At 44.8% G+C, this 23,326-nt stretch overlaps 3 protein-coding genes across 6 annotated transcripts; 1 reads left to right on the top strand and 2 right to left on the bottom strand.

Moving 5' to 3' along the window:
- Positions 1-222: 222 nt before the first annotated feature.
- On the top strand, positions 223-5,454 carry ddx18 (DEAD (Asp-Glu-Ala-Asp) box polypeptide 18). Its single transcript, XM_046405236.1, has 14 exons — positions 223-405; positions 871-1,041; positions 1,124-1,345; positions 1,714-1,849; positions 2,039-2,139; positions 2,326-2,525; positions 2,603-2,717; positions 2,902-3,041; positions 3,128-3,289; positions 3,392-3,544; positions 3,640-3,753; positions 3,888-3,944; positions 4,245-4,422; positions 4,537-5,454. The coding sequence occupies exons 1-14, from the start codon at positions 294-296 to the stop codon at positions 4,680-4,682; spliced, it is 2,007 nt and encodes a 668-aa protein (XP_046261192.1). The 5' UTR covers positions 223-293; the 3' UTR covers positions 4,683-5,454.
- On the bottom strand, positions 4,985-17,973 carry LOC124067670 (glycerol kinase-like). Of its 3 annotated transcripts, none has more exons than XM_046405239.1 (20): positions 17,733-17,973; positions 15,663-15,736; positions 14,653-14,759; positions 14,437-14,514; positions 13,440-13,519; positions 13,041-13,178; positions 12,677-12,786; positions 12,512-12,578; positions 10,466-10,501; positions 9,618-9,685; positions 9,415-9,457; positions 9,241-9,321; positions 9,078-9,156; positions 8,807-8,903; positions 8,565-8,649; positions 8,024-8,144; positions 7,516-7,659; positions 7,326-7,409; positions 7,150-7,224; positions 4,985-6,115 (listed from the first exon to the last, which is right to left on the bottom strand). In XM_046405239.1, exons 1-19 carry the CDS (start codon positions 17,784-17,786, stop codon positions 7,151-7,153), a joined length of 1,620 nt encoding a protein of 539 aa, XP_046261195.1. In that variant the 5' UTR covers positions 17,787-17,973; the 3' UTR covers positions 4,985-6,115; position 7,150. The 3 variants fall into 3 exon arrangements, with proteins under 3 accessions (XP_046261195.1, XP_046261193.1, XP_046261194.1); XM_046405237.1 differs by lacking the exon at positions 17,733-17,973 and adding an exon at positions 16,040-16,515; XM_046405238.1 differs by lacking the exons at positions 7,150-7,224; positions 17,733-17,973 and adding an exon at positions 16,040-16,512.
- A 1,662-nt stretch (positions 17,974-19,635) lies between these two features.
- On the bottom strand, positions 19,636-23,034 carry LOC124067672. Of its 2 annotated transcripts, none has more exons than XM_046405241.1 (3): positions 22,714-23,034; positions 21,331-21,488; positions 19,636-21,251 (listed from the first exon to the last, which is right to left on the bottom strand). In XM_046405241.1, the coding sequence occupies exons 1-3, from the start codon at positions 22,907-22,909 to the stop codon at positions 20,523-20,525; spliced, it is 1,083 nt and encodes a 360-aa protein (XP_046261197.1). In that variant the 5' UTR covers positions 22,910-23,034; the 3' UTR covers positions 19,636-20,522. The 2 variants fall into 2 exon arrangements, with proteins under 2 accessions (XP_046261197.1, XP_046261198.1); XM_046405242.1 differs by lacking the exon at positions 22,714-23,034 and adding an exon at positions 21,738-21,856 and having other exon boundaries at positions 21,331-21,513.
- Positions 23,035-23,326: the final 292 nt, after the last annotated feature.

Below are 23,326 nucleotides of genomic sequence, written 5' to 3'. Positions count from 1 at the left end.
TTACGTTGGGTTGCTTTGGTTCATTTAAGTAATGAACACAGTAATGAATCAATAATTACCATAGAGCCGTTTTTAGCCAGAGTCTATTGGCACATCTGTTTTTTCGGTTTATGTCATTTAGTTAAATTTCTCCGCAGCCTAAAAAATCATTTTAGGATTTTATATGCGATACATTCACGCTTTGCCTTTGAGGCCGGCGGGGTCCTTCACATTTTCACTCAGGCAAAGCAGACTGGTACCATGAAGGGTCCTGAACACCACACACATACACACGTGTGCTGTGCGCCGTTACCATGGCGGACCTACAGATGAAGCTTCTCCGGAAGAAAATCCAGAAAAGAAACGAGAAGAACAAAAAGCGCAAACTGTTAAACAAGCAGAGAGAAGAAGAAGAAGAAGAGGCGGGTATGTGCTGCTGCGCTGTAAACACAAACTCTTCGCTTTTTCTTTGTTTTCCGTCTTTCTGTCGCCCTGCTAAGCTAGCTGTGTTAGCTTCTCACGGGACGATTTTCATTCGGGAGTCCTAAAATGTTAGCTTTGGCATTTTACTAACAGTCATAACTTTGTGTGACATAAAAGTGTAACATAATTTAATACTTTGTGTGTGTCACTATGAATTGTGTGATTTCCAGCTTTGCTCGACAAACTTTTAGCGAGCTAACACTGATACACCTTCAGATGTTCAGGGCTCTGCTTCAGTACGGTAACCTGTCATCAGCGTTAACTTTACACTGAATCAACTTACACAATTGTAGTGAAAAACTGAAATTCTCAGGGTAATCATACCACCGCCATAACCACTGTCAGCTCTTTGCGCGTTAATTTGGCCGATCAGGTAAAAATGTCCTCTTCTTGCAACGTGTTTGACAGTAAAGTCGAACGGGCTGGAAGAAGAATGTTGTGAGGAGCCGACAACTGGAAAACCCGAGGAAAACCCGAAGCAGCAAGCTGAGGAGGAGACCACAGCAGAGGAAACTCCTCTGAAGAAGAAGAAGAAGACAAAGAAGAAAAGAAAACTGGCTGATGCCGCCGAATCACCAGGTAACAGCCGGAAGAGCTTCTACCTGAGACTGACAGCTTAGATAATATGTTGGATGACTAACAAATTGTAATCTTCATTCAGCTGAGAAGAAGACCAAAACAGTGAAAGAAGCAGATGATGATGATGATGAGGAGGAGGAGGAGGAGGCAGCATTAGCAGATGAAGATGGAGAACAGGCTGCTGGTAAACCAGAGGGAGCTTCAGATGAAGAAAAGGAGGGAGACGAAGATGAGGAGGAGGACAAATCCACTGAGGAAGATGATGAACAGGACGACCAGCCTGAACTGCCTACTGGCTTAACAGGTATTGAAGGACTGGATGTGAGCTGATGGGGTCTTCAGCAGCTTTAGTGCTTGTGAGGACCATTAGCATCTGGACAGGCTCCTTAAGGGCTCCTTACCCTTCTGTGTGCACAAACTGCAGGTTGTAAACTTCTTGTTAAAATACAAAATGACATTATTAGTTAACTTAGTAGTTTATTGCCTTCATGTGTTGCCCGTTCAGTGTTTCCATCATGAAACGGGTGTCAGCGGAGGCAGACAGAGACTCTTGTGGTCGTCTTTGGGAGGAGCCACCATTGACTCCCCCTGACGGGAACAACTACAAGGACACGCTGGGTGATGGCGGGTCGCCTCGGTGCACTCGTCACTAACTCTTATCTGATATTACAGGAGCGTTTGAGGACACGTCCTTTGCCTCCCTCGATGGGCTGGTGAGCGAGAACACGCTGAAGGCAGTGAAGGAGATGGGCTTCGAACACATGACCGAGATCCAGCACAAAAGTATTCGCCCCCTGCTGGAGGGGAGGTGAGTCTGAGATCTGGTGTGGCTGGTTTTACTGGTGCACCAGAATGTCAAACTGGGCTTTGTGCCTAATGGATGCAACCCTTCAGTATTTTCACAAATGTTGATCTGGTCGGAGAAAGACTGTTGCTGTCACCAGAATCGTATTGTGACTTTGTGGACACCTGAACTGTTTGCTTTGCTTCTCTGCAGGGATGTTCTGGCTGCAGCCAAGACAGGAAGCGGTAAAACTTTGGCCTTCCTCATCCCGTCTATAGAGCTCATCTACAAACTCAAGTTCATGCCCAGGAATGGTAATCCTGCTGTTCATTTGCTCTTTGTCCTCAGTGTTGTTGAACCTTGTTACTTTAAAGAACTGCATCATCACTGTCATCCGTCAGTGGTTGTGGGGCTGAAGGTGGCCAGTTGGGCCCAGTTTACATATCGGCCAACTTAACGTCACACTGAGACAAAGCCCTGAACTGATCTCCTCCTTCCAGGCACTGGTGTCGTGATCCTTTCACCCACTCGTGAGTTGGCAATGCAGACCTACGGCGTGCTGAAGGAGCTGATGACGCACCACGTGCACACCTACGGTCTGATCATGGGGGGCAGCAACCGCTCGGCTGAGGCCCAAAAACTGGCCAACGGCGTCAACATCCTGGTGGCCACACCTGGCCGTCTGCTCGACCACCTCCAGGTAAACGAGGAAATATGACCCAAAAACTTGACCGAGATGTACTGAGCGCTTTATTAACAAGACTTTTGCGCCCTCAGAATACTCCTGGATTCATGTTCAAGAACCTGCAGTGTCTGATTATTGACGAAGCCGACCGAATCTTAGAGGTGGGCTTCGAGGAGGAGCTGAAGCAGATCATCAAACTGCTGCCGAGTGCGTATCTCCTCTTGTCCAACTGAGTTTGTGTGGTTTGGTTTTGCTCTTCCATAATGTTAGGGGACTGGAGCAAGAATATTTTGTTCTCTTTATGGTCAGTTTAAGTTGCACGCAGTATTTCAACAAAACCTTTCTGACCTGTCCTGCTCTCTCTGATGTCACCATTGGATGTTTTCCCCAGAGAAGAGACAGACCATGCTGTTTTCAGCCACTCAGACCCGTAAGGTGGAGGACCTGGCTCGCATCTCCCTGAAGAGGGAGCCCCTCTACGTGGGTGTGGACGACAACAAAGACAAAGCCACCGTGGATGGCCTGGAGCAGGTACTGGCCGCTGCATTCCTGTTCGGTCTGTGCTGTGATACGTACCGTGTATAAACCGATGTAACCTGGTGTGTGTTGTGTTTCAGGGCTACGTGGTGTGTCCGTCAGAGAAGCGCTTCCTGCTTCTCTTCACCTTCCTGAAGAAGAACCGCAAGAAGAAGCTGATGGTCTTCTTCTCGTCCTGTATGTCTGTGAAATTCCACTACGAGCTACTCAACTACATCGACCTGCCAGTCATGGCCATCCATGTAAGACGAATCACTTAGCCACTAGCGTCATCATCGTCACTCGGGTGCATCATCTGCTAAACCAACTGCTGGAAAAATGTTTTCTCCTCCTCTGATTCGCAGGGCAAGCAGAAGCAGACCAAACGCACCACCACCTTCTTCCAGTTCTGCAACGCTGATTCGGGCATCCTGCTGTGCACGGACGTGGCAGCTCGAGGGCTGGACATCCCTGAGGTGGACTGGATCGTCCAGTACGACCCCCCGGATGACCCCAAGGTATCCAAACTGTAAAGACGCAGCACTAATTCAAAGGAACAACAGCACAATCGATTTCAGGCCTGTCACACGGCTTTTAATCTTTCTGTCCGCAGGAGTACATCCACAGGGTGGGCCGGACAGCCAGAGGCATCAACGGCAGAGGCCACGCGCTCCTCATCCTGCGTCCAGAGGAGCTCGGCTTCCTCCGCTTCCTGAAACAGGCTAAGGTAACATCTCAGACTCTGCCCTTCTTAATCTACATACACGCTCAGCTGCAAATTGATTTAGTTTTCTACATAATTTCTACTTAGCAGTCGGTTATGCAGCCTTAACTGCAAATGTGCTGTTTGTTTGTTTCCAGGTCCCATTGAGTGAGTTTGAATTTTCATGGAGTAAAATCTCTGACATCCAGTCCCAGGTAGGAAATCATCAGGTGTAACCGCACATCGTTAAATGTTGGTTGTTATCGACAGTGTGGCTGGGTGAAATGAAATCTTCTCTTGTGATTTTAACACTTCAGCAAACCTTTTTCCCATTTTGTATTTCAAATAAAAACCAACATTCTAAACAAATCACAAAGTTATTTATTGTAGTGTGTGTATATAGTTATATTATTAAGACATTAACTTTGTTTTTCAAGAAAATCTAAATTTTATTCTTTTCTGTGGCGACAAACTGTTTGCTTGGTTCTAATTCGAAACTTTGTTTTGTTCTTTAGCTGGAGAAGCTGATTGAGAAGAACTACTATCTCCACAAGTCAGCCCAAGAGGCCTACAAGTCCTACGTGAGGGCTTACGACTCCCACTCGCTCAAACAGATCTACAGCGTAAACACCCTGAACCTCCCCATGGTGGCGCTCTCGTTCGGCTTCAAAGTGCCTCCATACGTCGACCTGAGTATCCTTTGCAGCGATTCTGCACGCCGTCACGTTTCACCTCGTTTGTTTGATGTGTTCAAAAGGTCAGATTGTACTTTAGGTGTGTTGCTGTCCTTAACTTGTTCCTCTCCAGACGTCCACAGCAGTAAAGGCGTGAAGTTGCAGAAGCGTGGTGGCGGAGGCGGTTTTGGATATCAGAAGTCCAAAAACGTGCAAAAGTCCAAATTCTTTAAGCACGTCAATAAAGGCAAAAGTGAGAAGAGGCAGTTCTCCCGCTGAGGCCATTTAAACTCTGGACTGATTCGTCTGCGAGCCTGGAGAACCACCCGGTTGACATGAACATGAACTTCCTGCTTCGACTTGGGCATAATGTCGCCTTTGTGACACGCCACCTTCAGACTTTATTTAGGCTCTCATTTCCTCCTGTGAGTTGTGTACAAGTATTTTGTAAATGTACCAGAAATGTGTTCCTTACACCTGACTGGATTATTAAATCTGTTGACTTTGAATACTTAAAGTTCATTCATATTATATCAACTTTTTTTTTAATTACAATGAAGTCATGATGTTTACAACCCAGCTCAGATCTTCATCACATTTATTGCACGGTCTACAGCATTCCTCCAGAGCTAAAGCACTTTCGCTGTACGTCTTTTCAAAACAATTACAAAAAACAAAAACAAAACTCAACAGCATGCTGATATATGGTGTAATAATCCTCAGTACAAACATGAACAAACCTTTTCTGAGTAAATCACAAATCAGTCAACAGAAATTCATAAAACGTACCCTTCTGAATCTGAATTTAAACAACGTTCGGCTTTCTGAAAGTTTGACTTCGTCTTCATTCTGAGATGTTCCTCAGTGGACGCGTTGGACGGCTCGCATGTCAGACGGCTGCGTTTTCATTGGACTTGCATATAAAATTGTGTGAACAGAAATCAAGCTGTTGGTTTTACATTTAGTTGAAGGTTCCTTAATCGTCACGGCTCTGACTACAGTAGTGATGAATCTAAAAAATATAAAAATCACTCCCTAAAAATGGTCAAGTGGTCACTCTTTAAAAAAAGGCCCTGCAGGCCCCACGTCTGGATAAGTTAAAGTGCTGTCGAGAGCCCGCAGAGTCGCTTTGACATCAGTACCGATTAACAGAAAACATTCAAAACATTTCAGTGTTTTTCTTTCCTGCCACGTCAATCCAGAAAGTTGAAGCTCATTTTAATGATTCGACCCGACGTGTCTCACGTTAAACCTTTAAGTCCAAGAACAAAACACGTCTCTCTCTTGTTCCTCCAACTGCTGCTTCAACACGACACAAGCTGAGCGAGAACCGAGTTGCAGTCAGCATGTTTGACTTTGCTCACTTGGGTTTGGATCCCGTACATCCGAACATACATACGTACATACAAAGACGTGCTGAATGAAACCGTCTTGTCTACCGAGTCCAGAGGGAGCTGGAGAATGCAAATTCATAGTTTTCAAGGGATGGTTTAAGAACACCTTCTTCTTCTTCTTCAGAAAAGGAAGTTAATCAGAAACGACGCCGCAGTCGCTTCAGAACGCTCCACAGGTCGATGATAAAGTGTCTCACAGTCGTGTGACGGCCGCGTGTCACTTCCTGCAGCCGTCGAGTCTCTTTAGTCCCTGTGAGCACGTTTTCCCCTGTAGTCACTTTCCCGTGAAGCTCTTGTCCCAGAGTTACTGCTGGTGATCTGCGAGGTGAAAAACGACCATTTTAGATGACAATGACGGCAAAAACACGTCGTCGTTCTGGTTGAATACAAACTTCACATGTAAATCAGTTGAGTACAAAACCAAACACATGGAACCGTCGCTCTGTCACGTGGACACCAGCTCAGCATGTGACCACAAGTGAAACCTGTTCCTGAGCTCTGCTGCTGAACGATGGACAGAAAACACGATGATGTCACAGCGAAGCTGAACTTTGACCTTCGGGACAGGAAATGTCATCACGCTGTGAAGGATTTAGTCTGAACCACACGTGCAGTTTAAGGCTCGGCTTCAGAGGACTGAGACAGTCGGAGATCACGTGATGCAGACTTTACGCCGTCCTTGAACCGCAGCTGTGCTGAAGACAGAGCGACGGCCCCCCGTTGGTGAGCCACAAAACAAGTGAGCAGAAGAAGTAAGAGAGCAACATGCAGACATGTGGACCAACACAGAGTCCACTCAGCTCACAGACGGGACAGACTGTACATTTACTGCTGCTTAGTGTTTTATGTGAACTGGTCCTTTAAATGCATCATCCTTATTATATGCATACTGAGATACGAGCTTAGATTTTGGACATGTTTAAGTCATCTTCTGGTTTTTATCCACTCTGCCATTATATCCACATTACTGATGATCGTTTATTAAAAATTTCCCTGTGTGAATATTTTGTGACAGCACTGACAGTCAGCCCCCCCAGTATTTTCTGAACGTTTATTTCTGCCGCCATCCACACGGCCTGGTGGTTACGGGTGGTCACAGTGTTGAGTAACGGTTTTAGATTTCTGATTTCTACACAGAATCTCGAAGTGTCAGAATCAGGTTTTCCTCACTGCTGGGAAACCGAGTGTCCAGTGGGGGAGACTTTTCAGAGGCTTGTTGGAAATAAAGAAACCCTCTGTGTTGGCCTTCAGCACACTGCGTTAGTGATGACAGGTGACCACGCTGCACTGAGCCCTGCCACAACATACAAAATAAGTGTCACACACACATCATGCAGCGCTCAATGTCGGACCTTAGGGGTCCACTCTGGAGGGGGGAGGGGTGGGAGGGACCCCCCAGGGGGCGCCGTTCATCTTCTTTCCTAAACCTGTTGTCAGTGGAGAAGAAAAGAGAGCATCCGAGGTTCACGAAACGTCATGAAACAGATTCCAAACTAAAACTCGGGTCATAAATGAGACAAACGTGTACCGTTGGTATTGCAAGGCTCTGTGGTCTCCCAGTTCATGGCCCTCTGGACGGCTTTCTTCCATCGAGCGAAGCGGAACTCGCTCTCTGTGAGGAGGACAGACAGACAGGCAGGCAGACAGACAGACAGGTCAGGTGAGGTGACACGCACAGCTGAAAAAGTGCATCACTCATTTCTTCTGTTTTTCCTGACCGTCAGAGTTGATTTGCGGCTCGAATTTCTCTGATGTGATGTGTGGGAGGTGACGGGGACTCAGGTTCCACACATCCACCCCCTCCGCTGCACCCGCCGCCATGGCTGCACCCAGAGCTGTGGTCTCTGACATGGTGGGGCGCACTAAACCGACAGGAGACGTGAACCAAACACAAAGAATCAAAAACTTTCTTCCTCAAAAGTAAAACTTGACAGTTTAATGTTTTTATGTGGCAGATCAGCCTCACGTACGCGCCAACACGCTTGTGCTCATCCACATCAAAGTCAAGGTTTGTGTGCGTTTTTAAATGGGACAAAAGTCATGAAGACAAGAGTATAAAGTCCAGGTTCAGACCCGTGTCAGCAGTTACTCGTTTTGACAGATTTCCAACCTTCAGAGCTGCACTCCTGCTGTGCTGTCCGACTGCTGATGGGCAGTTAAAAGCAATTAAACCATCGCCGTTTTCTGTGAGTGTATTAGCACATAAATGCATGAGTGTCTTCTTACCGACGGACATGCAGAGGATGTCGGCCTGCAGCTGCATCAGCAACCTGTTGGACGTCATGCCTCCGTCCACCTGCAGCTGCGTCAGAGGGACGCCGCTGTCCTGGTTCATCGCATCGAGGATCTGAACAACGCACACAAACCAGACAACAGAAACCTCAACCTCCAGGACCTTCAACAGCCAACAGACCAGTTCTCATATTGTGACTGTGTGAGGGGGACGTCAAGAGTCTTTCTGAGTTTCCTTCGAGCAGCGCTGACTGTGATCGAAGAAAACTACTCTCTGTGTTTACCGACTCAGAGACGTGTGCGAAGGGATTCAAATGAAATGAGTTTTCATTGTTTTAAAGGGGTCCTTGTTAGCCTTTCAGTGGGTGAAAGCACAATCTGCGCATTAATGGTTATAGAAGGATAAAATGAACCACAAATCATTCAGTCAGTTAAGCACTGATATCAGGCCAAATAAGCACAACATGTAATGTATCTGCAGTCAGCTGTCGCACATGACAACAGCCTTCGTTGTGCTCTTTGTGACGCTGCTCACCTCCCTGGTCTGAAAGCAAACGGCCTCGAGTGCTGCGAAAGCCAAGTGGTTCCTGTTGGTGAACTGAGTGAGCCCACAGATGATGCTGGAAAACAAACAGAAGAGTTAAAAACGCTTTCGCTTTGCCGACGTGTCCCTGAAAGCACAAGAGGAAACAAACGGCTGTCGCACTAAAATCTTTGCCCCCCCCCCCCCCCGTTTAGCCGTTAAGACGAGTGTTTTAACAGCTGAGCGTCTCTCACCCTCTCGCGCTGGGCTCCCAGTAGGGAGCGTAGAGTCCGGAGAACGCCGGCACAAAGTAACAGCCGTAAGACGTGCCGGCTGCTGCTGCGAGCACCTCTGAGGTGAGAAAAACAAGAAGAAGAGCTGTTACTCGAACACAAATCTGTGTTTTGCCCGTATTATGTGACAAAAGAGCGACAGAGTTGACTGATGTCGTTGCAGAACCACGACTGCCTGTTGCTTATGAACGAGTCACAGAATTCACACGAGATCAGGTGTGATGCTGAGTACCGATCTCTGAAGAGGACTGCACGATGCCCATGTTGTCCTTCAGCCAGCGCACCACTGCCCCCGCGATGGCCACGGAGCCCTGGGAGCAACAGAGGAGAACGTGAGAGCAGCAGACGGGTACAGGAAGTTACTGCAGCGCGGCGCAGCGAAAGCCTTCCCTCACCTCGAGCGCGTAGCAGGCGGCCTCGTCTCTTCCCATTTTGTAGGCAACCGTGGTGAGCAGGCCGTGGTCCGACATGACAGGCTGAAAGAGTCGGAGGGGAAACGGCGTGTGAGGACATGAACGCAGTGGAAAATGTTCGGCCCATCAAATACTTTCTCGGGTGGAACATCTCACCTTGGTCCCTGTGTTTCTGAGCAGGAAGCAACCGGTCCCATACCTTCACAGGACAGGAACAGGAGACAGATTAAAGACAAACACAAATGACTTATCAGTGACATTCTTCACACCGATGGGTTACCGGGCGTAGACAATGACCGAATCCCTTCCTTTAAGCGGCGTGACCGCGGCTGTAGCGGGCGAACAGACGGGTGACTTACGTGTTTTTGGCCTGGCCTTTCTCGAAGCACATCTGACCAACCAGGGCAGCCGACTGGTCGCCGAGACACTGATGGAGACAAGGTGGCAGTTAGAGGGCCGTGACAGTCCACGCATGCATTTATCTCAAGGCCGTAACCATGGAGACCACAATTTCGAGATTCACTTTCTGCCAACACATGGAATCAACTTTTTTTTTTTGTTCTTTTCTTTTTTACAATAATGTCTAAGAGAGATTAGGAACAATTAAAGTAAAACTATAATAACAGAAATCTCCTGGTCCTCCAGTCGTCTCTTTTCTGCTAACCATTCATGAGACTTTGCAAAAATGATCCCAATCGATGACTTTAGATGGTAACAAAGCAATTAACCAAAGTTAATTTATGATTTTATATCAATATATTACAGAGGACACTGTGAGCATATTTGAATAAATATAACAGCAGAAATAACTTTTTTAAAAATCACAGGACCTTTTAAGAGGATGCCTGAAACTCAACAGGACACCTGAAAAGCAAAACTTGTCAACATTTTTAACTGTAAACATCATCTATAAACAACAAAAATATATGAGAATAAAATTCTGTAGTTGATAAAAGCAAAACAGATGCTGGCTGTAACACGCTTCACTACACTAAAGTGTATAAATGACTCAGGATTCATGTACTCTTTCATGTACTTTTACTTTGACATATGCACTGACATGATATATCTGTGATGAGCTAACTTTGGCCTGTGCTGCACTGTCATGGGGTGTTCGTGGAAAAATCTGTCACTCCAACGTTTGGATGAAAGTCACATGCAACACACACACACACACACACACACACACGTCACTGCTGAGTCTTACCCCTGAGACTGGAACTCCTGCCAGAGGACCGGATTTCTGGTGAGGACACAGAGACACATGTTCACAGTTCAGACTGCAGGTCAGCTAAAACACACCAGGGGAAGTGGACGCCTTTGGATCCAGTGAGAAGAAGAAGAACTTAAGGAAGGCGACTGTTGTGTTCAGAGCTGCTGCCTTTCGTCATTAAATCGTTTTACTCATTTTCAAGCTAACGTGTCAAACATTTCCAGCTTCTTAAATGTGACGATTTGCTGCTTTTCTTTGTCATTTCTGGACAGCAAATGAAGAGTCTTTGGGTTTTGGGCTGTTGGTTGGACACACAAATAAAAAGAAACTTGAAGACGTTGCATTGGGCTCTGAGAAGCTGTGGCGGCCATTTTGACACTTTATACACTGAACGATCAATCTTGAAAATAATCATTAGTGGCAGCCCTCGTCTTTGAGCGTCTTTCTAGCTCTTAACGCAATTATTTCACAAAAACATGCAAAAAGTTACTACTATAGTGTATTTTTACATCAGAGAAATGTTCACTGCTAAAAAATAAACTGTAGTGATCCCAACCAAAAAAAAAAAAAAAAAAAATCAAACAATCAATGATTAATCATTCATGTAAATTTTCAGCTTTATGCAATACACCTCCTTTGGTGCAATAACACTGTACGATCAGAGTTGGGGCTGAGCATTACATCACCCAACTGATCACTGCTGCACTCATCACCTTTACAGTTAAACATCTGTTTACACACACGTCTCTCTGCTTGATGGAATTCAGCGGTTCCAATACAAGATAAGAACTCTTTCCCAATAACATTCAGTTGTTTTAGTCATTTACTTTAGTTGCCAGAAAAGCCGTTTTCACAGCATGTGAGAGATGTGTTTTCCCAAAAGGACACACTGTGCACGCTTTAGATGGAGGCCTTGGGAGGATGTGGGTGGAGGCTTAACAACAGCAGTAAACTGAGATAAAATAAAAAAAATGAGGAAAACAAAGATAGCTGTCATGCTGACCTGCAGGGCAAAGTGCGTGTTGCATAAAACAGGTTTAACATGGAGGACCATGTTGTAGCCTGGAGATAAGATATGAGGCAGACGAACAAACAACACATGACGACAGAACCGAGGATCCACAGCACACACAGCGTTACCACTCTGTGCATGACAGGCCTGATCATAACTGATCATAATGCAACCAGCTGTGGGACTCACACACCACCTCAGCCTGTGTGTGTGTGTGTGTGTGTGTGTGTCTACTGTGTGTAAACAACCCGCCCGTGTGACACAACAACACAGGATCTTATCTGCGTTTATCAATCAGGCCACGATAAACAACTTTATTCAACTAATCCTTGAATCCAGAATCAACAGCCAATTTAAACAAGACTCTAGAGTAAACAATTGTAAAACAGAAGCAGGAAAACAACCCCGTGTCCCACAAGCTGCTCCGCCATACATTTAATATGTCAGGAAGAGACTCAGCATGTGCCAAAAAATACCAGCAAATTCTACTGCCTACAGCCTGCTTTTCTAGCTGTTCCAACCCACAATCACATAAAATGCATCTGTTTGTAGTTTACAGGAGCAGCTGTAGTGCATAGTAAAAGTAAAACAAAAGAGTATGCATGCAGTATTTGGCTTGTGATTGGCTATTTACACAAGCCTCATCCACGTTGATCTCTCCGATACACAACAAGAAATCTTCCATTCTTCAAGGAACATGTTTTCTTTTTAAAACACCATCTACATCAGCCTGTTTTCATTTGAATTCCTGCCTCTGACCTGCAGAAACCCATATATTTTATATTTTTAGCCAGAAGTCCTATCAGTACATTACCTGCTGTTCTGAGGAATCACATGCTGTATCTTATCAAGTCCTGTGGCCATTACAGTCATTAGAGGGCTTCATGAGAACATTGAGCAGAATATTTTATGATTATAATTAGTCTCGATTTACATGGATTTATAGCTCTGAGGGTTTAAGTGACCTATCAGGTCCATCAAACACAAAGAGGATCACAGAACAAAAAGTGAAGGTCAACTGAGCTCACCATCCAGCCGTAAATCTCAGAGGAGCTTCTGACTTTGGGGAGGATTTCCATGGGGACATCAAAGTACCTGGAAGCAGCACGACAGCAAGCAGTCGGTTACGGGGTTGTAAGACGCCAAACGAGACACAAGCAAACACAGCTGTGTTCACGTTCAGTACTTCTGACCTGCAGAGCTCAGGATCCCAGTCCAAGGTGTGAATGTTGAAGAGCATGGTGCGACTGGCGTTGGAGACGTCTGTGCAGTGGACACCTCCTTTCCTGCCCCCCGTCAGGCACTGAGGAAAAACAACTCTGTGTACAACAAGTGTGCATAAAATGCTGGGAGCGTTCAGCTAGACCCAGCGGACTTCACAGATCCATTTTCACAATCGATTTGTTCTCTGTGGCTTCATTTGAAATCAGCTGCCACGTCAAGAAGTCGTCTTTGGCTCACGAGAAACCACATTTTCCAGGCTGTACACAGACTTCATTCAGTGCAGCAAAACAAGCAACAGAGTGTGACCAGCTGCAGGCTTTGAGCGGCTCCTACCCAGATGATCCAGGAGTCCACGGTGCCAAACAGGGCGCGCTCGCTCAGCACTGCCTGTCGCACCTCGTCCACATTGTCCAGCAGCCAGCGGAGCTTCACGGCGCTGAAGTAGGTACTGATGGGAAGGCCTGTCTTGTGCTGGACAGAATCACAGATCAGAGTGATTGTTTGGTACAAAAAGGAGTGAGAAAAACCTCGACCTGAAGGTGCTAAAATGTCAGCAAATGAAAAGGGAAAAACGTCTGGCTGCTCCGATTTTACATCAGAAATCAAGAATCTTTCAGACTTCCAAAGTAATGAGTGTACTATAATCTGTGTATCCTGTTTGTGTCTGTGGATGCTGCACTCTGAATGAAAAAACTGGACCCAACTGAAGGATTTCATGTCCACGTCTCCTACCTTGAGGTGGTTCTTGTTCTGGCCCGGAGCCTTGTTGATGAGCCTCTCCACTGTCGACTGTGTGCGCAGGTCCAGCCAAACTAAGGACAAATCAGAAATCCAAAATATCGACTGAGCAAAGAAGAGAAGACTGACATGAGTTAGAAAAAGAAAAATCAGTCAAAGGGCTTTGTGTGATTTTTAGAGAAAAAAAGATGACAGAAAATTCAGAAAAAAATGTATTTATTTTGTGTAGCTGTCTGTTGTTGTAGCTATAGAACTGTTTTCTTTAATCACGTTAATCATGTTTTTTGTGTATATGCAATTTGCTAACACAGCAGACTAAGTACTGACACTGAAGTTAAAATTCTGCTCATTTAAACTCAATTCTATTTTCGCTATTTTTTCTATTTCTATTCTTTGAGACTCGAGGCAAATGACAATAACCCATCATTAACAGTTACTTTGTTACGCCTCAACATCAAACAGGAACTGAACCTGCTGCGACAAAACTTCTAGAAACCTGCAGAGCCAGTTCACACGAAACTCAAAAAACTGAAAGGCCTTTGGGGTAAGAATGAAAGCTTCTCTGTGCTGCTGATGTCAGCACACGGGCCTCGAGTGGGAGATGACCGTAAGCGTTCGGCTCCTACGCTGAATCACTGCCACGCGCGACGGTAGGAGGTGGGGACGTGGACAGACAGGACGTGAGACACTGCAGGCTGACGCAACCTGAGCATGCAATGTGCCGTTTCCCAGATGACATAATCTTGTTTGCTCAATTAAAGATGTTCCAGCTCAGAAGTATGAAGTGTTGAGCTTGTCGCTAAAGATGCCGTAACAAAGAGAATCTTGGTCGAACTGAAGGAGGAGATGAGTTAACTGATTTCTCTTTACTCCTTCACTAACGTGCAGGACTTTGTTGCAGGGCAATAATTTGTCATTTTAAACATTACTTAAATGTAAGTAAGAATACTTGGCAGCGACATTTGTTCACTCAGATGTTAAATGCACCCACCAATGGCATTGTAGAGCGGCTCTCCGGTCTCTTTGTCCCAAACCAGGGTCGTCTCTCTCTGATTGGTCACACCCACCGCTGAGAGACAAGCAACAACAGAATAAATGTCAATAGAAGCCACGGCCCACACACTGCTCTCTGCTGCGTGTGGTCAACGGGCAGCTTTTGTTCATCCACCTACAGACAGAGGTGTGGTTAACCAGGACCCCCACACACCTTTTATGTTGGAGATGTCAACGTTGAGCTGGCACAGTTTCTCACAAGTCCTCTCGATGCACTCGTAGACAGACTGCATGATCTCTTTGGGGTCCTCCTCCACCCAGCTGATTGAAACACAAATACAAACATGTAAACCCCCAGGTTCTGAAGCCGGTCTGACATGGTGGCCTTTGAGTGAAGCCTGAAACTGCTACTTCTCACATGGACCCACAATTACAGAGCAAAAAAAAGTCTTTCACATACAACAAATAGGTGAAAATGTCTTCCTGAGGGGACAGGGAGTAGCTGATGTAACCTTGCAATATGATCTATGGTAGCTTCAGGATATGTGAGGGAAGATTTAGACTTGTTACATAACACAGACCAAAGATTAGAACTGTAAATTGTAAAGTGATACCCATGACTGGCACGGCCTCTAATGTTTCTGTCACAGCAGGCAGTGCCGAACATCAGTGGACTCTGGTACTCTGAACACGGTACTCATCAACCAGATTTTAAATAACATCTGAATGTGTATCAGCAAAGCCAGCTTTTGTGTGCGCAGGAGAATAAGAGCTGAACCTGAAATGTGTTGCCTGTGTCAAATAAAATAAGTCATTAACCTGAAAGGAAGTTACATTGTAAAGTCAGTAAAGGAGGGCAAAGTCAGCACAATCTGGAACTCATCTGTTCCAGATGTTCTGTTTTAACGTGCAAAGCAGCATAGATTTAAAAACTACATCTTCTAATATTACTTTGTATGTAAAGTTTTCTGCCATCCTGACAGATTTCCTGTCCGGGAGTTTTAGCAAATAGCAGGACTAAACCAGTATGTCAGTAAACTGAGTGTCTTTGGTCTGCTGTTGGACAAAACAAGACATCTGAACACGTCACTTTGGTCTGTGGAAAATTATAACTGGCATTATCGCTCGTCTCAAGCATTTTATACACAAGGATTTCAATGAGAAGACTGATTACTGATGAAAGTACGTTGGTGGTTGTGGTCATGGGGAACATGAAGAACTCACCCCTCCTTGGGGAAACTCTGGTTGATCTCTACTTGGTGGTGACTCAACAGTTCAGCTGTTTTTGCGTTGAACACCTGCAAAGAAATTTAAATTGTGAGTGACCAAGAGTAGAAACAAAACAAAAGATTCAGGGGGCGCTTGTGAAAAAGTTAAACAAACACAATAACACAGGACTGCTCCCCGTCACTGACAGTGGAGGCTTCCCATGTGGCAGCAGGTCAGGCTGTAACCTGCAGACAGAAGTCAGCATTTCTTCTAATGAGGTAAGAGGATAAATGCGTGTACTGAATTCAGCTAGAGACAAGAACTCCAGCCTCCCAGGTCACATGAAGTCATCACAGCAACACACCACACTAGGAAGAACCGGGAAACATTACCCTCGAGGACAACATGAGCCACAAGCAGCTCGAACTCTTGAAACTTTCCACAGCTGCAAAGACTGGGCAGACGCACAGCGACACAAGCAGGATACAAGATGACCCCGTTGACACTACAAGAGGTAACATTCAGCTGAGGTCGCGCACTTGGACAGCGAACAGGAATATCAACACCCCGCCAAAATAAAAAGGACTGACGTCATGACCGGCTCTGTTGGAGTAAAACTTCTGATGTCAAGTTCTATTTACTCCACTCTTTGCACTGGATTTTAGTTGTCAATTTGACCCCAGAAAGACCCAGAATACAAGCCGTGTATCCACATGGCCGGCGTGTTATCAGTCCATCAGGAAAGCTTCGACATGTCTTATTGTGAGTTCAGGCCGACTGTCTGTTTAAAGGATCAAAACCAAAGAGCAGAGATCACATGACTCCCCACAAAGCTTCCAACACTCAAACATCTCCATTTTGCTGTTGGCAACATTAACAGTGTGCAGACATATGTGTGTGTGTGTGTGTGCCGGAGAATACACAGTCATAGATCAGTTATGTTGATGATTCCTTTTAACATTTGATCATCATTATCATAGTCATTTATGACTAGAGACATGTTCACTTCTCTGTCTTGCGGGGGGGAAAAACACATTCAAAAACAACCTTTTATGTTAAAGTTTAACTTTGAGGGTTGAAATGTCATTTCTGTGTCATCAGATCAGCATTCAGCCACAGACCTCACAAAGGGTCAAAGGTCCTTTGCAGGGAATGGCTCACTAATTAAAACATCCAGATCAAAGTTGTGACACCTGTTTTCTGTGGACACCCATCATTTATGACCCTGCAAAGTTCAGATTCCCAAGCCTGTGACCTCAATCAGGTAAATGAAAAAAGATTTGTTATTGCTACAGAGCTGCTGTATTCTGTGTCAAGTCTGGATCTTCCAGCTGACCTACTTGAGGAAGCCCAATTATATTCACAAAATATCACTGAACAGGATTCATTTTGTTCTCCAATCAGTGAAAACAAATGAAAAAAATGGTGGGTTTCCAAGAGGCAGGATAACTTTTGAAATTACACACAGATTAAAGCAAAGCAGTATAAACCTGACAGGATGACTGACTCACTTTGGCTTGAAAAGGGGGTCACGAACTTCAGCAATCCTCAACATTTCATTCAACAAATATCTGACTGTTATCCAAAATATTCAAGGATTCAAATATATTTGTATGAAAACAATTGTCTTGCACGATTATTCGTATAATGTTTAAGGAAGTGACTGGTGGCAGTCTTGTCATTATCGTATTTTGAGTTAACAGTTTTTCATGATCAAACTATTGTTAGGAGCCAAAGCTACAGTTTCTGTGCTGAAACACCAGCAATGCGCTCACTTGCCGGTAGGGGCGCACTGAGGACACGGAGTTCCTAAGTTTAAACTTAAAAATAAAGACGCTGCTAGCTAACATCACAACACATGTACGGAGAGGGTTAGCGTGTAGCCTCGTTCACCCTCCAGTGGTATTTCTTAACAAGACTTATCAGTTCCGCTTGCAACAGCCTAAGCCTTCGACATTTGTCATCGAAGACTTCGATAACGCCTTTGTCGATAACCCCGCTTCGCTGTACTGCCGAGGGACAGTGAGGAGCAGCCGTCTGCGTGAAATGCACCGGACGTTTGACCGGCTTTACCACGCCACTCACCAGAAACCTCGTCGAGCTCGTGCCCTGATCAATGGCAGCGACCAGCGAGTCCATCCTCGTAGTTTTTTCTTTTCCTCCTCCTGTCCGTGGAAAACACTCAGAAGAAAACACGGAACACGACCGGCCGTCGGCTTTAACAGTTAGCTGTGGAAACGAGTTGTGTTTTCCTTAATGGCAAGCACGGCTCCTCGTGAGGTGGTAGGTCGACCACGTCCACGGGGCAGACCCTCTGGATCAGTTGGAGGATGTAACCGGAACCGGTCAGTGCTGAGTCCGTGATTGGCTACGCGTTCGAAGGCGTCGGCCACGCGCTGTCCAATCAGGTTTGGGGGCACGTGGAGAGCCTCTTTAGGACGCGGGGGGCGAGAAAAATCCACCGTGTCGTTTCCACGGATTAACGAGGTGGATTCTCGAACAGATGACTCCCTCTTCAAGTCTGGAAACTCGATACATGGCGGCCTGAACTCATGATGTCACCCGGCCTCATCCACGGGTTGGTCCAGAACTGTACGACCACAGAGATTATGTGTGTGGTTACAGCAGAGGCGGACACAGAGCGCCTGAGGGCACGGACAAAAAGAGGCACCAGGTGCAAGTGCTGTGGCTCCAAAGCACAAAAGTCATGCTGCGTATGTGGTGAAAAATCAAATTGTTTCAGTATGTGACATAAAAGTCTCAAAACACACAGGAAACTATTTAATTATTCTGAAAAAATAGAAATACAAGAGAATTTCTCCAGTAGAAATAAAATACATCAGATCGTAACATAGTGTCATGACCTTTAAGTGGCGATCGACGATCAATTACTTGTTAAGAACTGAGTTAATGAATGATACCAGACCTGTTAAATGAGAGCTAAACACACTAACCCTAAACATAATTTTAAAATAAGCTTCAGTTCCAGCTGTTGAAATTACAGGACATGTTATTTTACTATTATTTATTTCCTTTAGGTATATTTTATTGTATTATTCTACTCAGTACTTCATGTTATTGTGTGTTTTATTGTATTCAAATATACCGGACTGCTATGAGAACCTAATTTCCCCTCAGGGATGAATAAAGTCATCTATCTATCTATGTTATGTGTTTTCATGTCTATCCTGAAATCAAGAGGGAAACTGTAGTCTACACCTGCAAAGTAAGTGTCAGCTTTGTTTTAACCACTGGTGGACAGTAGCTAAATATATTTACTGAGTTTTATTTTATATTTTATTTATTTATTTACTGTATTTAAGTGCAATTTTGAGGTACTTGTGCTTTACTTTTACGTATCTCTGTTTCATGCTGCTTTATAGTTCCATTCCAGTAGATTGTAAAGGTTTTAGACACTGGATAAAATAATGAGCTTTTAAAAGAGAACACATTGTTACAGACGAAACCTTTCTGACTTCTGACATCTTACAAAGGGCAGTTTGCAGTCAAGGTTCACGGGGTCTATTACTTAACAGCTCTACCAAAGAGTGATTAATATGCATGTTTACAGAGGATTACCACATTAAATGCAATATCCTTAAAAAGAATAAGAATTTTGAGTCTGGTCCTAGACGTGAACAGATCTTTTATCTTGCACTGCAGAATATCCACATTTATTGTGTCTCTTCCCTCAGGCATCTTCTATTCTCACTTAAATAATCTTTGGGATTATCTTGTGTGGGGTTAGAATGTGTTTGCACACATGGTATAATGTCAGCTCTATATACATTTACAGTAATGTCAACACACATTCAATACTCAGTCCTTCGAATCCAACTGAGTTTTTCACTTTTTATCACTGCATGAATCATGTTGAGGTACTCAAGTGTTGTTTATAGGTTTTGTACCTTAACCTGCTATTGCTCATCCTTAAAGTGAAATTGTGTAATACAATAAAATAATACAATATAATAACACCAACAACTTGGATGATGCAACACCTTTAAAAACAGAGTTTACAAAGTACTTTGACAGACAAAGCAAAAGCAGGATACTCAGACAATGTGACAACAGAGAGCCAAACAGAGCAGAAACAATGAATGAAAGGTCAAGATAAAGTTAAGACAATAGGATAAAACATGCAAAATGCAAAACACAAAATATTAATATAACAAATGGAAAGAATAAAAGTAGTAATATGGAAAAGAAAATAAATACAAATAAAAAGACTACATCAGCATATCCAGCAACGACAGCAGAAGCTCTGACTGAGTGAACGTGTTCACGGTGCCATCTGCTGGTCAACAGCTGCAACGGTCAGTATTTTCCTTCCCTGTGGAAAATGTTTATGGTTCATAAATACAGCACAGTGCAGGACAGGTTACAGGCAGCATTCTGAGAAGAACATCAGAACATCCGTTCAGCATCCACTGCCTGATGCTTTCAGCCTGAAAGCTTCTCTCATGTTAAATACCACAGTTAAAGACCGAGAGACGGCTGGCCTGGATCGATTCTGGAAGGCTTAGATCCATTAGAAACCAGGCAGCTTGTTTGCAAAACGCAAAAAAGTCTCTCTGCTTTGATTTTTAATGTGAGTTAAGCACATCTGTGTTGCATCATATGCAAAGAGACACTGCTGTTGAGTTATTCAAATGTATATATTCAAGAGAAGGAGGACATCTCTACATCTGATATCTCCAAAACTCTGCAGCTCACACTCAAACTACATAGATGGATAAACAGCAGTACAGGCAGAGGAAGAACATGGATTTTGTGGTGAACCGTCCTTTTAAATGTCCCACGTCTTTCTATCCTACACTTATTGACTGTAATGACTGTGATCAGGAAAATAGTGTCACCTCTGTCCCTTAAATTTCAAGCCGATGGAAGCGTCTCCTCCTCGATCTTAACTATGTGCCGCTCTGTCTCCTCTTTGATCTCAGAGGGCTGAAAAATAACCTGAGAGCTGCTTTCATTCATCTCCTCTGGTGTTTGACCTTGCGGGATGGGCTGCATTAATACCTGACTCCTGGACATTCTCCTCATGTGCTTCACGTCCTCCCACCTTCGTGTCCACTTACTCTTCAAAGACCTCGTCCTCCTGCCGTAGTCTGTCTGTGAAGAGACCTGTGGGAGCCTGGAGCAGCTCCGTGACTGCACGCTCTGCACCAGCCGGGGTGTGGACGGCACTCGAACGCATCGTCTCTTCTGGTCCTCCTCCACTGCTTTGAACACGAGGTCGGTGATGTCTCGGCGGAGTCTCATGAGCACCACAGGGTCTTTAATGTGACGCATATCCGCCAGCATCACCTGTGCAAACTGGTTTAGCAAGTCGCCTTCGGATGTGTTTGTCGTTTGCTCAGGCTGATCAGCGGAGGCCTCGTTACCGTGATGGTGTGGACAGCTCAAAGACACGACGTCTGTAACCCGGGGCTGAGGGTGTGGACGATGCAGGGGAGCAGAGGTGGAGGCGACACACGGGGGTCCATCATCCAGATCTTGGTCAGTCACATCAGCATCCAGCGGGCTACCAAACGAGCTTCCCATCTCCTGCTCAGTACTTCCATCAGTCTCCAACTCCTCTTTGTCCTCAAACTTTCCCCCCTGCGAAATTAGCAGAAACAGAATTTTGCACAATCGGGGGAAGCATCTGCAGGATTTTCTGAATTAGTTTTAAACTTACCACATGTGAATCCCCTCGCCTGCGAACGATGAAAGGCCTGAGGAAAGCCAGTTTCTCCCTGAGCATCTCCTGCTGGGTAGAGCTGACCCTCTCTGGATGCCATAAGACCCTCCCATACTGAGTCCGCAGCGATCTGGACCTTCTCTCAACTTCAGATACTGCAAGGAAAAGGTGAAAATATGCCTGAAGAAGTAAAAGAAGAAGAAAAAAACACCAGCTGTAAAAGAAAAAGCCTGCTTCTGTTCAAAGTGGCAGACCTTGTCTTGCCCAGTGCAAATGTAATTCAGCATGAAGCTGTCGGACAAATCCTGAATACGAACTGGAATAAAGAGTTGTGCATTTCACTGTTCACCTGGCAGGTGTAACAGGGTAATAACTTCCTTTGGTGTTATTGTTTTTCCACTTGCCATTGGGATATTGTTGTGGCTGTGGGTGGCAGTTGTTGGTTCCCCACGGACAATATGGATTGGTACACCTGTCGAGCCCCTGCAAACTTGGCAAGGGACACCCCACTACTGTTGCCAGTTTGCTCCATGTGGTGAGTTGTGTCGTAATAAGCTCTGCTAATAAAAGGACGAACTTTTATTATTCTACACTGTAAATTTATATAGTACTTGTATGGCTTGGCATTTCTCAAATGCGACAGTAACTAGCCTGTAAACATTCCATTTTACTTTTATATATTGTGGATTAATACATATTTACCGTGCCTTATTCTGTTATATGCTTTGGTATAATTCCTAATGTTATAATCATGTAGAACTGGTTGTTTGTCTCAGGACTGCACACTCTGAGGGAGATAGAGGCATCATGCATACTAGAAGGACATCATATCTCAAGTCACTCTGACCGACAGGCGGAGACACTGATACACCACCCCTCCCCTCTGGCTTGAGTGGAAAGGTGCTGAGACTAACAACCGGTGTCATCTTAAAGTACATATAATGATGTACTTCCTTGAGTGCTTTAGATCCCACTTGGCGTTTGGCTGAAACAGACTTGTACTCTGTGGTGAGATCTCCAAAGATCTTTGTTTCTAAATAAATAACTCTGTTTTAAGGCTATTCAACGACTCTGTTTTAACTCTCTCACATCAACCTACTCGGGGAAACAAGTGTGCTTCAACAATATTTAAAGTGCACTCAAATATAGGAAAGTCGCTAGCTTAAATGCTACAATAATGGCTAATCTTAGTTTGTATATTTCAGTGTATGTTCGTCGCGGAGCTTGTTACAGTCCTGCCTGTGAGACATTTTGCTCCTGTTTTCCCAGGACATGGTCTATAAACGGCGAGTTGAACCAAATTCACCGAGTCGGCTTTTCACTAAAAATCACACAACGCAGAGACGAGTTACATCCTTCATAACCGCCACACGGGCTTACCAGACTTTCCGACGGATGAGGCGAACTCGCCCCACAGCCTCGTCTTCAGACTCTTGTCGTAGTAAGAATCCGCCGAGGAGTTAAAAAGGCAGTCGTGTTTGCGCCAGAAGTCGATCAGCATGCTGTCCATCGTAGGGCCCCAGTGCCGCCCCCGCATCTGACCTCGACAGTGCGTCATGGTCAAAACCTCTGACATGTACCAGATTCACGAGCCGAGGACCGTTAGATGCTGAACCTCCATGCTGAACCTGCTCCACCGGCTGATTATTACTCTCTTCTTCTGTAGTTTAGCTGCACCCCGGATGGAGTAGAGCTGCGTACTGGGCGATACTGCCACCAGCCGATTTGGAGTAAGGACTGAGATTTAGCAGCTTATATTCATTTATTCTTACTGTTTTATCTTTATTTATTTATATAGGTGTAATTATTAATTTATTTTGTGTAAAAAAAACCCTAAGATTTGTTTAATTATAATAATACAAATTAAGTATTTATCTGATATTTCTAATCATTATTTGACCATTATTATTTGTTAGCTTTAGACTGCTTGTGTGTAAAAATTATATAACATGTATTATGAAGATATTATCATATAGTATCACATGACGAGTCG

The sequence above is a fragment of the Scatophagus argus genome, chromosome 11 (genome assembly GCF_020382885.2).
Source record: "Scatophagus argus isolate fScaArg1 chromosome 11, fScaArg1.pri, whole genome shotgun sequence".
Taxonomy (NCBI): Eukaryota; Metazoa; Chordata; class Actinopteri; family Scatophagidae; genus Scatophagus; species Scatophagus argus.
The sequence above is the reverse complement of the archived record's forward strand: the minus strand, read 5'-3'. Positions and strand labels throughout refer to the sequence as shown.